At 33.7% G+C, this 16806-nt stretch overlaps 1 protein-coding gene across 2 annotated transcripts in view; it reads right to left on the bottom strand.

Annotated features, from left to right (window-relative positions):
- Positions 1-15887, bottom strand: part of LOC143200069 (uncharacterized) — a 74228-nt gene extending 58341 nt beyond the window's left edge. Inside the window, exon 1 of one of the 2 annotated variants that reach the window (XR_013006620.1) lies at positions 14951-15887. Coding sequence is in view for 1 of the 2 variants with exons in the window: in XM_076410336.1 (XP_076266451.1) it covers positions 14951-15665 (715 nt within the window). In the remaining variant the exon portion in view is untranslated. The remainder of the gene's footprint in view (positions 1-14950) is intronic. The other variant, XM_076410336.1, reaches the window with a different exon arrangement.
- Between the last annotated feature and the right edge of the window lie 919 nt (positions 15888-16806).

Raw genomic sequence — 16806 nt, 5'->3', positions numbered from 1 at the left:
GTGTGCCACGCGAGGTCACTTTTGACCAAAAACAACGACGAGTTGACTCGGAGCAGTGTTTGAAGACGATCAAGCGTAATAAACCCAAGTTTTTGCATCGTTATGTGACAGTGGATGAAACATGGCTCCATCATTTTATTTTGCAGTCCAGTCGACAGTCATCCGAGTGGACTGACACAATGAACCCGCTCCAAAGCGTGGGAAAACACAACAGTCGGCTGGCAAGGTTATGGCGTCTGTATTTTGGGATGCGCATGGAATAATTTTCATGGACTACCTTTAAAAAGGAAGGACCACAAACAGCGACTATTACGTAGCGTTATTGGGCCGTTTGAATGGCGAAATCGCCGAAAACGGCTGCATTTGAAGAAAAAGAAAGTGCTGCTTCACCAAGACAATGCACCGTGTCACAAGTCAGTGTATACGATGGCAAAAGCAATGAATTGGGCTTCGAATTGCTTCCTGATCCATCTTATTCTCCAGATCTGCCCCCCAGCAGTTGTTCCAGATGCAAATGATGGTCCAACGCCTTATTAACAAAAATGTATTATTTGTTTATCAGGTTTTCATATTTGTTTGTCCATCCCCTGTACGTAGATATAGATGTGGATTCCTCAAAATTGAATATCCTGAAAAACTAAATGATGTACATCGAGTGCAGCCCACGAACGCGTGTCATAGTGGTTGATTTAAATATCGGCCGTAAAATTTATTAAACGCCAGCGTCGGTCTTAATTAATGATTGAAATTTAAAATTGTCATTGGGTTTATGACAGAAATATCTGGACTATGGCCGTCCACCGTCCATGACTAATGATGGAGCGATCGCACAAACAACGACTACGAAAAATGATGCGACAAAAAACCGAAACAGGTGAGATGGTAGTTTGCAACACTGTCCACTGGCAGATAACAGTTTTATAGTTTCAGATGAGATTAAATGGCTCATAATAATATCTAAATTAAAGGCGATACCTATGTAGATGAAGAGTTAATTGTTCTTAAATGATTAATGTTATTTTAATGAAATTATATGATTAAACTATAAATCGTTTTTGAAATTATTCAGTCGATTTATATTTTATTCAGTATTACTTTATCCGGTAGTTAGCAAAATTAATTTGCTTTGTTTTTCTTATGATATATAATATTTGCAGGTAACATATTATATTGAAATATATATAGTAGATACCCTCGCATTAAATATGGGGAAATGTTGCTTAAAACATATTAGCATGAATTTACTGACATATCCTTCAATCATTATCTTGCTATACGTAACAAAAACATGCTAAATAGCATAAAAATAATCGTGAAGTCATTATTACAAAATGTTATCTACTTGAAGACTTATATTTTATAAATAAGCAAAAAATGTGTGTAATAACAAACCCTTAATATTTTGTTATTTGCTGTATCTGTTAATGCTTGATTGTGAGGGCATAGTCGTGCCTCTTTTTAAAGGGAAAATAAAAAAAGGAAATATATTACTCAGCGGAAAGTCACAAGATATGAGGGCATGGAATTTAAAACTCATTCAGAATGAAATTGTTATGGAGGTTTGCAGTATGATGAGTGTGAGCCAATCGGCGATAATCAAGCAGAGGTTATATAAACGGAACTGTGAGATCGTATTTTACAGACAGTGTTTCTGCCGATGATTCCAAATCATTAGTTCATTTCTACGAGACGCAGATTATGGTGGTTTGGGCATGTTTGCCGAGCGAAAGCTGAACGAATTCCTAACGGACTTCTGGACATTTAGGATGGAAGAGCAAGCAGCTGTAAAAATAGATGGATCAAGACAATAGAAAGGGATCTGCGAAATAATTCAATAATTCAAATCGCCAACTATGGTCAGATTTGGTGACGATTATTGAAAGGCCTACTGCATCAGTAGCATCGTATTGGATAAAAAGCCACTCTCCCCCGACTCTAGCTATGGATTGGCAATACTGCCAACAGTTTGCTGCTTGATATACATGAAGAACATATTGAATCAATAAAAATGCATACATGTTGATTCAAATGTGGCGATTTTGACAACAATGTCAAAGTTATGACTAGCGAAAGAATACTTAGAGAGGCCAATAAAGTTTGAAGGCGCTGAGTTGGAGATATTTTGGGACATATCAAACTTTAAAAAAAAGCTTTCCTTGACTATATATAATACTTAGCAAGTGATTTTAAGTAAAGACCATTGGTATGATGCGAGAACAAAGGAAGTAGGTGCAATCCCAAATGTATTAAGAAGGAATGGATCTAGCAGCACAACAACGCTCAACCACATGTTGGAAAAGTCGTTAAAGAATCACTAAATGCGTTTAATAAGCATGGAAATATTGTTCTATTCCATAGGCCGTGTTAGCAAAAAATGGGCCAAACTTCTCAAGGTCTATCTAAAATATCAATATCTCTGACTAAAGCTTCAAAGTTTCAAAAAAAATTATATATATATATATATATATATATATATATATATATATATTTATATATAGTAATTATAAAACAAGTTACAAACTGTTTATAAAAACAAATAATAATGACTAAGGAGGAACATTAGTCTAAAGTATGAATGTATAATCTGTGTTGGAGCTACTGGTTTAAAGAAAGAGGAATGTCATAGATAGTTTAAGATCCAGCCAGTAGCTGAATTTTTCCCTATAAAAATTAATTAATTGGTTAGTAAATTGCAATTTAGGCATCCTAAAATAGTTTAAAGAGCATCATAGGCTTTCTCGTATAACTAAATCATTGTTTACGGTAATAATACTGCGGCGAACGCTTTTCGAACGTTCGCTTAAAGGCCAGTTCCTTTTATTTAACACCCCGGCCACGATGCGTCGAGTTCAACAAGTCGCCCGGAAAGGTCAGAAAACGTTCTCCCTCGAGATGAGATTCGCATGATACAAAAATGGCGAGCGAGATAATAACAGACTGTTGCTTCCCGCGAGCCAAAGTATATCGTTCGGGAGGGAAAAAAGACGATGCGGTTCGGTCTTTGCCGCCCCGTCCGTAGCGCTACCACAAAACTGCAAAAGGTCCTGGCCCGTTCTCGTGAACGCCCGCCGTTCGGAAGAAGACACAACAAAAAAGAAGACAATTAAACCGGACGATGGAAGCTTCTCGGCCATGCTCGGCGATAATTATTGGGGAGGTTTCGAACAAGACATGTTTGGTGTTGGATAGACGACTTTATTATCCTGTATCATTTCGACATACGATACGATTATTATTTATTTTTTCAGATGGTTATTAGAATACATCCTATAATATATTAAAGCAATTTATTTAAAATAAAGAATTTTTAATGTATTATTACTAGAATTTGCCGACTAATTTATAATTTTTCTCTACAGTATCCATTACTGAGTATCTAATAAAATAAAAATTATTAACAATTTTAGTCTGGATCCTAGTTCAGTGTTAAACGAGAGTTGCAGCACATAGTTACAGTTCCAAGTACGTTCACAATACTTTTGAGGACTTTATTCTGAAATACTTGCATTATACTAATATTACTTCCCGCAGAACAACCCCATAACTGCATTCCGCAGGTTCGTGTAGTATTATGCGTGGGTAATATAGATTGTCTTCCAAATAACCAACATATTTTTTGTGATTTAATTCAAATTCTTTTCTTTGTGATATACTCTTTCCAGTGAAGTTTTGCGTCAAGATTCATCTCAAGGTACTGAGCATTGTTACTGTAAGGGATAATAGTGTTATTCATATTTATTGGTATGTGATCAGTTTGGATGTTGCTGAATTCATTATGTATTGATTTACTCACTTATTTATACTATTACTTGGGTATTGCGGTTTTCTGTTTGCTTCTTCACTATTATTTCCAATAACAGTTATCATAGTGTCATCAATAAATGTATCCGTAGTGACATTATTTATTGATAGTATGTCACATGTATAAAAAAACAGGCACCAAAACACTACCTGACGATACATCTGTCTTTGTGTTTTCATTGTTGAAGCTTCCTCTTGTCTAACTCAAACGCACTGGCTAAGATGTAGTAGTTTGTATTGTTTCAATAATATTATATGAAGTTTGTGCATGACTCCCTTATGTGAGACTTTTTAGAAGGTTTCGCAAGCTTTTTCATTAATGCCTGTCGTTTTTCTATAATGTTTGCTTTATTGAATTATTGAAAGTTGAATTTGTTGAATGTTTTCTCATAAATCCAAACTGATGTGCAGGTATTAGATATTTACTGCTTATGATTTCGTTAAATTAATGAAAATATTTATTGGGCAACTATATAAAAGTAGAAATAATTTCGACCAACAATATTTCTATTAATTGCCAATAATTTGTACTATATCTACCATTTATATGTTGGTTGTTAATTGTAGCTCATTATACCATTGAAACAATTATACGCCGACTCATAATTATTATTAATAAACTATATATGATGGCTGTAAAAATAAATGTAAGTTGATTTCTTAAAAATTAATAACCAACAAACTTTATTTTGCTGTCAAACATTATTAGACAGAAAATAAAATATATTATAATAGCAAATTTTTCAATTATACTGTAAAATTAATATTTTTTTTACCTAATAAGGTCTCTTTGGACTGCTTAAGGTAGGTTTAGTCTCAGGATAAACTAGAAGACTGGCCTTATTCCGTCAGTTTACTGGCGCAATTTGAATAGTTTTAAAAATAAAACATCATCATCATCATCAATGTGCCTCTGATCGCTTTCTATGATCCTGAGGAGCTGTATCTATTTTGAAGCTGTGCGCTACATCTTCAGCACAAAAAGCTTATTTTGTGACAAGGTAGTAGAGTCTACTCTTCATTTAACCGGCTGCCTAAACCAATCTGCGTCTCTAAATTTGTTACTGAACTGCGCGCTGATTGTCCAATTGTCTTAAACCAATAACTATATTTCTAATACGATTTTGCAGAGTAACATGTAGAGTTTGCCTTAAACATCGTCTTTGAAAAACCAAGGTATTAGATGTCAGATGTCAGAGTGTAACAGTTTTCGAGCATCGGAGCCATATAGAAGTAATGGCGAAATAGGCGGTAGAAAGAGACATATTTTAATCTACATTATGATATTTCCTCCTTTACGCACTATCTTACTTCAGAAAAGCTCAAGCTCTTGTATATTGGTCGAATCTGTTTATTACTTCAGTAATAGACACTATTTTCTTGCCGTTTATTACTAAGCTCAAGTCCTCAGCTCGTGCTCAGTTTACAGAATGTTAATCATTGCAATCAGCTTTACTTCAGCTTTACTATAAATGGTAACAATGTTCATTTAACAGATTTAATTCTGTAATAAAATAAATATAGCCGGCTTGGTTGGCGCAGTGGTAAAGGCGACAGGGCTCCTGTGATAGTCGCGGGTTCGAATCCTGCTGGGACATGGTTGTAGATGTATGTTTGTAAGTGTTTAATATTTGTGATTGTTCTAGGCAAGAGTGTAAAATCGGACAAGGAAAATGATCCCAGTCACGCCAGAAACCTTGCTGTGTAAGACCGGATGTCTTCTCGATAAGTTTAATTCTGAGAACCGTAGTTCTGAGCCCACGTTAAACTGTAGGTCCAGTCCAGATAAATCCTCCTTGGTAAAAGGAGGCTTTAAAATGTACAAAAAAACAAATAAATTTATGGTATTCTTGTGAAAAAATGACAAATGATGCGATAAATGGTTTGTAGTTCAAAATTCTAGGAAGAATATATTGTAAAATCTTCTACATTTTGCAGTTATCATCATGGCAGATTATGATAAATTAAATTTTAAAATTTTAGATACCGCAAGCAATAGGTACCGCCTGCGCTAACAGTGAAACTAATATAGATACAAATACGACTTACAACTAATTGAAAGGATAATTTCGTGCATAATTTCATCCCTATGGTTGAGACGTGAATCACAATAGGATACTAAAATGGAGTGAATATGACTATTCACCTTGGAAGCGGGTTTCTGTTATCTGTAAGAAATCGTTAGTCAGATTCTTCTGATATAAAAGACATGCTACTAAATACCTCTTATCTGATAAAGCAATAAGCTCGTATTGATATTGTAACCGTTTGGGCCATCTGGAAGGGACACAAATAACAGCCACCTAAATCAATGAATGACGTACGACTTGTTTCAACATTTAATTTAGGTGTCAGATTTCGCAAACCTACAAGATAACCACTACATAATGGTGAAACATAAACTGATAGAACACTAAAATAAATATATTAAAGTTGAGGAAAGTTTTAGTGCAAAATAAACAAACTTTTCCTACCATCAACTCTTTTTCATGTTGCTGTTTCCAGAAAACACCTTGCCGTTGGCGAAACTATTGAACATTCCGGCATTCTTCTATATATTAGAACTATGAGTTAATTTTAACAAATTTTGGAAAGGTCACATGATTGATCTCATGCCAAAACCTCTCATTACGCTGTACTTTATGATGTAGATGTAAAGTTACGAAAATAATTAAAAAAACACATTTTGAAATAGTTATCAATCAAAGTTTTGGATCATAGATCCACAGAGTCATCTCAGTTCATTACTGGCATATTAGTTTTCATGAAAAAAAATGTAATTATTTTATATTGACGGTTATTATACCAAAATTGGAAGGTGTGCATGGTAAGCCTATGGGTGGAGCTTCGGTTAAGCTGTCCGAGATAATTAAGATGCCCCAAAATGCAAATTCGTAAATCGATCGGTTTAATTTTTTTTGTAGTCGATCGAAATTGCTATAATCAGAGATGATCGCCCGTCATGATAATTGAGTGGTTATGGGCGATCAGTAGAGGCCGATAACCTGCCATTTTGGACACGCGTAGCATCATCTGTGTTCTCCAGTCGCATGAAAGAGATTCAGAGGGCAATATATATTGTATAAAATAGGTATAATATTCAATAACTTTGATTCATTGATGCTTTCTTTTTACAGGTTATCGGTTGAAGATTTTGTATTTGATGTAAAAAATTAGTAATTACTAATTACATGTAATTGTTAAAGATCATTCTGTTTAAGTTTATTTCTAACACAAGATGATGAATGATAAATATTTGGTGATATCCGAAAGCGATTGTTCATTATAATTAGATGAATCGCTATCAAACTATTTCATTAATGAAACAAAAATGTTTAGACCAGTTCGAAACGTTTCATCAAAGTACTCTCCTTCAAGAGTCATCCTGTAAATACAGTGAGCCTTTTTTCGGGGAAGGATTCATCTTTGCTTTCAAAGTAGATCTGCATTGAAAGGAATCATATTTCATTTTAATCAAATTTCTTTCATTGGGGCATTATCTAAATCTGCAAACTACCAGCAGTCACTGGTACCTGATAGATCAATCCAAAGAGTAATTCGTTTAACTCGACCATCATTTTCGTTGACTTGTGACAGGGTGCATCATTTTAGAAATATCGAAGGTATTTTTACTAAAAGCACTGCAACTTTAGATTAAGGCCTGTCTGCCATGAAATGTTGAACTAACTGAGAAAGTTTAGGAGGCCAAATATATGATATATGTATATATATTAATAGATGACATTTTGCCAAGCTTAGGGCTTGCGTATCTGATTATAGTTTATTCAGATATCCACCACAAATTACCAATATTTAAACAAAGTGATCCGAAAAGAAAATTAAAGGTTACATCCCTGTTGCAACTAATTTGTTTTTTCTTCGTATAAAATAGAATTACATTGAAATATTTATTAAATTATGATAATAGTATTAAATAGGATTTATTTTCTTATATCAAAAATATTGTCTAATATTTCCAACGAAATATAAGTTCTGAATTTTCTCCAATAATATTGAAGTAGCTAATACAAATGTTAACTCTCCCTCGATTTTACTGAAGTCTTTGTTAGAAAAAACTGTTTATTTTGCAAAAATAGGATACATATACTTTATGGGAACTCTGTTCTTTTTATTATACATTGGTCTGTTGAAGCCGCGACATTTTAACCTCGTCTTTTTAATCCGCCCCTAGAAAAACTCGTAGGACTCTCGAAAAAAATCAGAACGAAACAATGTAGAGTATAAAAAAGAACGTCCCGATATGCTGGAGCGACAGTGGAAAAGACATGGGAGATCGGCCATAAATCAGTTGCGCTAGCGTCCCAAATTGATATGGGGTGAAAATTTCATTGCTCTATCCTCACATCGTAAACATCATGCCCTCTTTTAGATTGCCCCGCAACAATTGAAAAGTGGTTTCACTCACAATGGACTCCTTACCGATCTTTTGACTTAGCATGATATAGTGGCTTGTTTTTCAGGTAATAATAGGTCTTCAAAATATCTCTGTTGCCGATAAGAGAGCGGATCGTTTTTTACTCGAGAGGCAGTAATAAAGTTCGTTTAAAATCGCCTATTTTTTTACGGTGCTTGATTATAATTTTTAATACTGGTAATAGTTATTGGATACGTCCTTGTCTACAGTACCAGTTGCGTAATCATGAGATAATTGGAACCATTACGTGACAAATGAGTCAGTGCTGTGACTCCCAATATGGTCATGTTACAATGTACCCAAATGAAATTTTGTAACTTTACGGTATGGCTGGCGTGATATTTGTAACGAGTAATTTAAGAATCTTTAATGAATTTGTAATAATAATTTATACATGGAGAAACTGAAAGAAAATGTATTTGTTACTGTTATTTTTGTAACAACAGATTGACTGCGCGTTGTTAAAGCTACGTTTAAATTCAAGATTTAACTTTTTAAAACTAATAGTGTTACATGGCTTATGACAGATTAACTTAAAGCATTCTTCCTTTAATGCAACAATAATTATTTTATAATACTTTGACACATAGATCTAATTCAATTAAATGTCAAGCATCACAACAGTGGTATGAATATATTGTTGAGGCATTGATGGTCGTGGTTTCTCTGTATCCTCCACATCGATTATCACAAAGTACTCATACCTTATCAGAAGCAATGTTTCTGTTATAGCCTAAGTCATGTCTAATGATTAGAATATACTTTTAAATACAATACTTTAGCGAATTATTCTCGTGTATACCTTAAATCACCAATCTTCAATGTTGAAGTTATCAAAATAGAATGAAATGCAATTTAATGTAATTGTAGGTGTCAATCACAAGACTTTTCTACATTTAAAACTATTTCTTCTGTAGTAACACAAGGTGGACGTAGGACCTCTGCTATATCTGCGCTACACATCCCAACAATAAAAGAAACACTAGTTGGAACGTTTGCTGACCACTCAATTATTATCGCAAACGATATATCTCTGTCTAACGCAGTAGAAAACGTACAAGTGCGGTCAAAAATATCTACAAATGGACTAAAAATTGGAAAATTCAACTCAATAGCTCGAAATTCGTTCATGTTCAAGCAGAATCAGCCAAATACCTCAGAATCCATCTTGACGGTAGATTAAATTGGAAACATCATGTTAGACAAAAACAAAACACATTAGAACCACAATAAAATAACTATACTGGTTAGTCGGAATATACTCTCAGCTTGATCTAAAATCAAAGAGATTGATTTATCAGACAATCATAAAGCCAATTTGGACCTATGGGGTGCAAATATGGGGTTGTACTAAAAATTCAAATCAATTAGTCATCCAACGCTGCCAAAACAAAATTCATCGTTTAATTACTAATACCTATCGCTACGTAAGCAACGAAGAACTGAACGATAACCTGGAAATCAAATGCTAATACTAAATCATACTAACGTGGAAGCAATACAACTGACAACGCGCAGGATATTAGAAGATTGAAGCGAACGAAACCAAATGAATTTATATAAAGTGCATACCATTAGTGTAAACTATAGCTTTAGTATTTATACATTTATAATTGAGGAATACATATTAATGTGTTTATCTCGCGCTCGTCTTGATTGTGGTTTAATCCAAGTACAAATGTAGTGTGAAGTATTGTGAAGTGAAAAATCACTAGACAATAACTTTGATTGTTGTGATAATTAGAACAAAAACCAATGAAATGTACATTTAATTAAGACAAGATTAAGAGCCACTTTAAACTTTCTAACTGCAATATTATTTAAGTGATATACTATTTTGATACATTTTGAATTATACTTAGTATAGTCTATATATAATATATTGATATATTATATATAAGACTAATTATAATTAATATTTATTTTTTACATATTTTTTAATAATATTAAGTTAAACGTTGGAGAACATTTTCAGGTTTCTTTACATAGTGCAAATGTATATAGTATTTTGATATAATAGTTAATCAATAGCAGCTAAATAATTTTTTTACAAAAATTCTTTGAAATAAATAATTGCATACTTGATAAAAAATTGGCGAATTCTTATTTACATGGTACTAATAAATAAAAGTAAAATAAACGGAAACTCTTTTGAATAATAATTTGTGCATCAGTCATTAAAACAAATAGGGATTATTAAACCATACGAACTAATTAGCTAGTAATTATTACGCCTATTTTAATTGCCTACTAATACACTAAACAGTACGTTCATAAAATACCAAGGTACCGGTCGTTACCCGTCGAGTGTTCCGCTGGTCGTAAATCTGGAAAATAGCACGTACACAGAACTAGCGAACGAAAAAAAAACTGTACCAGCAGCGCTATAAACCAATTATAATTATTTATTCGGAATAATTAGCGGATTTCGATGTAAAGGTCATTCCGGAGTCCCAGAATATTTCACGTAGTCACTCGCCGGATGATTTACGATTTTCTTTATTGAGTTATGTTCAGTCGGTCCCCGTTTCGGATAGTGTGTTCTTTTTATTATCCCGCGGTTTGTTCTTGATTTATACTACGTGTTTGAGGTACTAATTGGTATTTAATGGTCGTTATTAAGCCTTATTTGCCTCGAGAGTTATGCTAATTCGCCTTTTAGTCGGTTTGTAACGATAACTGTGCTCGAGTAAATCATTCGATCAACAACTGATATATATTTCATAATAATCCTCACACTTTCGCCTATTTTTTTTCAGAACTGACAGATTTAAGGCAACACCCAGTAAGAAATTGCGGTGTAAGAATTTATTCCAGCAACTATTTTTTGTATCCTAAATTGAGGTATATATATATATATATATATATATATATATATATATATATATACTAACTACAATTATCTGCAACGATATTTAGTCCATTTTCATGTAATCATTATTATATTCAAACTTTTGATGGTATGCAGCATGGCGTATATAACCCAAAAAGGTTTCAAAATGACAAATTGGAATCTCAAACTGAACATTATGAGCAAACATCCTTATCGATAAAATTATTTGTGCGAGTGTAGAGAGATAACTATTTGTTAAATAAACTAACTACAATTATCTGTAACAATATATAGTCAAGTTTCTTGTAAGCATTGTGATATCCAAACTTTTGATGATATATATCATGATACATATAACCGGAAAAAGGTGCAAGTTGACAAATTGGAATCCCGAACTTTCAAACTCTTGAAATAAGTCCCTATAGGTGCAATTATTGATGCAAGTGGAGATTCAATTAATTTACAATATTATTCGCTACGCAGCTAATGAAGAACTACACTGTGACTTAGAGTTCAAATGGATTTACCAAGTTTTCTGAAATTTCGCTTATTAACTTGAAATAATTTTATTAAATAACAGCAAAGAGGAACTGGGCAACGCGCAGTTAACTAGAGAACCAAACTACAGAAACTTATGTAGTATATAAAAATTTCTCTTACATTTAGCTTAAGTAGTCAAATTAAAGTTAATTCGGGAATTACATACTAATATATTTATCTCGAACACATACTGCTTGTGATGATGCAATTACAACAAAACTAGTAGTAAATTAGAACTAGTAAAAAAGTAGTAAAGTACTTTATAAATTAAAATTGTGCTAATATAAAATGTTATTAAAAAATATATCCATTTTATAATGATTGGTATCTTGGATAATCAAAACGTTATTTTTTTCAACCAAGAATATCCTAATATTAAAAAAAAATATTTTCTTGTGTAGTGTTAAATAGTTTCTTGTGATCCAGAATACTTTGAAAAACAATAATATTCACAGTAATTCCTTAGATTTATCTCAAATTGTGAATGGTAAGTCAAACAAAAATATATTATCAGTTGTATATTAGAAACTAAAAGGCGCATCATCGGCTTCAGTAAATAGTCGAATTCTTCCCCATAATAACATTAAAAAGAGCAAATTCAAAGCAATGTTATAATAGAATGAATATTTTTATCGAATGAGGTACCAGTAATTTCTTTATAATCAGCTCAAAAGATGGACATTGAAAAATGCGATATGAATAACCGACAAACTACATCTCTGAGATTGGAATAATAGTGTCGGAGATGTAGAAAATCTGCCGCAAAGATTTTATAGTGTAATGGTTAAAACGCACATTTAAACCTGCATTTATTTAATATTTAAACTCATGTATTATCGATTATTCCCCTAAGATATATTTGAACAATGTATCTTTCAATAACATAAATAAAATAACATATAAGCATATTCAAAACTAGAATAAAATAATATATTTTCACGAATTAAAAGTTGTTTTAAGATATGTGATATTTAAAAAAAAATTATTTGGTATTTTGTTCACGAGTTCTTACAATTTCTTGATAATTAATCAGTAAAATCAGTTTATATACAGTTTGTATTGAAATTAATGTTAGATCATCATATTTATTGATATAGATATCCAAATCAACCCCATCTATAAATAACCCGCTCGTTAAGCTGTTGTCATAATTGGACAATGATTCGATGTAGAAGGCAGTTAACTAATACTACGTAAATCAAGTTGTGTGTCATCCGTGAGGGCATCGAGACCTCGAGACAAGACCGAAGGCCTACCTACACCCCTCGCGCTTCGAACTTTCATAAATCAACCCTGCGGTCTTGGAATGGATCGGAGCCGGCTGAACGAGATACGCTGCTGAACCTGGTGCACCACCACGCGACGGCTTTAAAAATTGATAACCGAAAGGTCGAACGATTTTTTTTACATGTCGAAGTCATCGATAATGATTTTACGAGACTATCGGGACCGAATCTCTGGCACAGACAGGAAAAGCCGTCTTGATAAGGGAGCTTCTGGTAGAGGGGAATGATATTTATGAGGTTATCAGTAGTTTTATTTTAATTGCCTCGTTTTTTTTAATAATTGTCTTGTTAAAATTAACATTATATCACCAAAAACCACGAAAACTAAATAGAAATACCATGGAACATAAAAGTATACACGTATCGACAATATAGTATAACGAATTTAAGAATTATTTAACATTATAGTAATATTTCAGATCTAATAACCGGCATTAGTCACTATAACAACATAAATCTTCGCCGTATGTTTATCTTTATTATTACAAATTGAAAAAGGTTAACATATTTTATTTGCAAATGTCGTTACAGTGTATAAAACCCATTAAATCAAACTATATATTATTTATTAACTACCTACAAACAGTAAAATATTATGTTATATATATATATACACAAATATTTGATAAAATACCATGGGTATAAATATTAGTTATAGTAGGGATATAATATTTATCATACAGTCTTTCATAAAAATATTTTGCAGAACATATTGTATCGAAATTTAAGCGAAATTGTAGCTAAATATTATTCATCAAATCTGACTCTTATTTTATGTTGTTAATAAAAACAAAGAAACAGGGGAGTTTTTTTATGAAATGCCTGATCTTTAATTAATTAAATCAAACTAAGATAGTTAATTAGTTAACGCTCAATCATTTAAGTTAATAAGACTCTTTCTCGAAAATAAATTTAAGTAATTCCTGAAAGAAAAACGGTATTAAAAGTATTTTATCAGTTAAAAAATTGTAGGCTGCAAGCAGATTAGTTTTTTAAATAAATTATTTATATAGAAATGGTTGCGTTCCTCTTAGGCTTACTTTGTTTTTTTTTTTTAATTTCCTCTAATATATTTTGAACTATAATCTGGCACATGATGGCCTACATGTTGTAAATCTTCCTTTTTTGTTACCATATAAATTATGGTTATTTTTTTGTTTTTGATATTTTAAATTATACTTAAGATGCATTAAATTGCTCTCAGATATTTATCTTAAATATTATATATTTTTGTTGTCATATTTATGAGATATTTTGCTATTCTTTAATAATTATTTGGAATTAATTAAGTAATTTTAATTTATTTTTTAAATAAGTTGATTAAAAATAACCCTATATTCTAATAACAGTTGTAGATAATTAATAATATTTATTAAGTAACTTATGTTATAAATAACAATTTAACAAAAATGGCATGAAATGCTTTCATCATAATTATTTATAGAATTTTGTTTGTTAAATTTCACAGCCGCAATCGAATTAGATAAAATATATTTATAATCATCCTTAAGTAGTTCAACTTTTTCTGTTAGCTCTCAGCAAATATCATAGATCAATTTGTATCACCTTAAATTAATATGAGTAAAATCAAACTGATACGTTCCCATGATATCTCGGGAACCATTATAGATAGATGATGCTGAACAAATAATCTGGTGAGCGCTGATTGCGAGACATTCATTGAATAATTTAAGTCCGAACATTTATCAATATTAGTCAAAAATCATTTTTAATGATACTGCCTAATTCAATTTATTATTTTCGTATTCCCTTCAATCGGAATCACGTTCTAATTTTATCATCGGTCTGTGCTAGACGTCAGAGATGCCTTGTACCTACAACCATTCCATTTGATTAATGATTTTTGAATGGATTCAACAACCATTTATGTTTCGACCTTTCCGTTTACTATATTTACCAACATTATATCGGAACGCTTTTTTCTGATAGGTGATATAAAAAACGGTAATTGATAGGTATCATTAACTAATAGTTCATTATTTTGATCTTGATTTCGAGAGGACGGGTATTGGGATAATGGAGATGAGTACTTACTTTGTCCAAGATGTACTCTCTTCATCCAGGGATATATCTGTGGTGGATTACTAGCTTGATTTCCGTTTTTCGAGTTGTTGTTGTTCGTACTGGCTTTCTGTTCGTTGCTCGATGTCGAGCTGGTACTAGAAGCGGGCGAGGATAGATTTTGCGAGGCCGTCGAGGAAGCGGCTCCTGCTTTTCCCGGTGGCGATGTGCTGACCGACAGCGGGGACGTCAGCCCCGAACTTTTCGACGTAATAGTGGCGTTCGAGTTATTTCCGCTCTGGGTACCGGTCAGTGGCGGAGTACTTCGGTTCGGGGGCGCGCTTGTGCTCAGATCTTGAGGACTGGCGACTCCCGTCGAGGACGTGGAGTCCGCGTACTTACAACTGGCCGAGGGATTGAGCATCCCGGGGCTCTGACCGCCAGGACTGGCGTGGTGCATTGCCGCGGTTCCGGCACCACCAGGCAATCGCTGCGGTTGAAGTTGGGTGTAATCGCCCATGGGTTGCAAGCCATGGCCCGGTGCGGGAGCGGCGTAAGGATGCGGGGTGTATCCTTGGGGTCCCACTTGGGGAGGCGAGTAACACGTAGGCGGGTAATTAGCGGCGGCGGCCGCGTTCGGATTGTAATAATCGGCCCCGGGACTGGCGGCTTGGTGAGAGTGTTCACCGGCTCGTCCCTGTTGCCCGTAGCACTGGGCCAGTGAATTCACAAATTGATACGAACTCATCGTCAATCGAATCGAACACTGAACAGTCTCAGATCGACCGCACAATAACCATAATAGACGCGCGACAGAACATCAAGAACCACACCAAAACAACGGTCACTAATTGTCGTTTCAAACGGTCTTCACGCAGCGTTGTGACGTGAACAACATCGCGGAACCGACTAAGCTTTGGAAGTTAGTCCGTATCACGTGGATTCTTATGCGATAGTAAAACGGCAATCAGGCATCACGACTGGCTCGAAGGACCATGCGATCCCACGCTGTTTAGTCCGCGTTCGACGTCGCCCGAAACGAGACGCCGCCATAGGACGGCGCGCGTGTGCGACAAGGATGGTCAACGCTCAAGAGGGGATAGCTTAGTGGCCGCGTCGTCGGGCGCAAGTCGGGGGGCGGGGCTAGCGCGTTCCTTTCGGGGCGGAGCCTGCGATTCAAATTGATAATTTGTGAATTGTTTAAGGTTTGATGCTCAGCTGAGCGGTCTACTGGATTTCGGTAGCCGAGCTAATGAATCAACTTGAAGATGATCGTTTTACCGGCGATGATATTCTCGGTTTATCTTTTGGCTTTAATCTTTTATAGTTTTTGGTGTGCAGACGATTTTCGTTGTTTCTCTTTTCGACTGATTTTTTCATCGCTCCTCCTCGAAGAGCGCGGCCAGTTTTGTTTCGTGTTTTGTGCCGCGATTCATATTTGCGTTAATTTTGCCATGTGTGTTGTTATTTTCGAACGAATCACGTAAAAAAAATATTTGTTTCAGTTTTGTTCATAGCTTATGAAATGATTGGTTCCATTTTTGGTAACTCTTCTTTTAGTAGTAATTTTATATGCCTTATAGTTCTCTAATCTACTCTACTTCAATGATAAAGTGTGTCTTTCTCCACTGCAGTGAATCTTAATGTAATTGAATTTCGTTTTATTCTAAAAAACGTAACGTTATCGTACGACTCCATTATAATCAATTAAATATTTAGCGCACTTCTGAAGATATGCATCCTTATTATTTACATCTGTTAACAATGTATTATATTAATAATATATTTTTTTATTTTGTTTTAATAATTCAATTAATAATTCCATTAAAATCATAAATAAGTAAAGTAAAAACATAAGTAAATCAAAAATATATCGATTGAACAACCAA

This window comes from Rhynchophorus ferrugineus, unplaced genomic scaffold (genome assembly GCF_030347505.1).
Source record: "Rhynchophorus ferrugineus isolate W39M unplaced genomic scaffold, kcgeb_rfMv2 rfM1, whole genome shotgun sequence".
Lineage (NCBI taxonomy): Eukaryota > Metazoa > Arthropoda > Insecta > Coleoptera > Curculionidae > Rhynchophorus > Rhynchophorus ferrugineus.
Note: the sequence above shows the minus strand (reverse complement) of the source record. Positions and strands in the feature narration are given on the sequence as shown.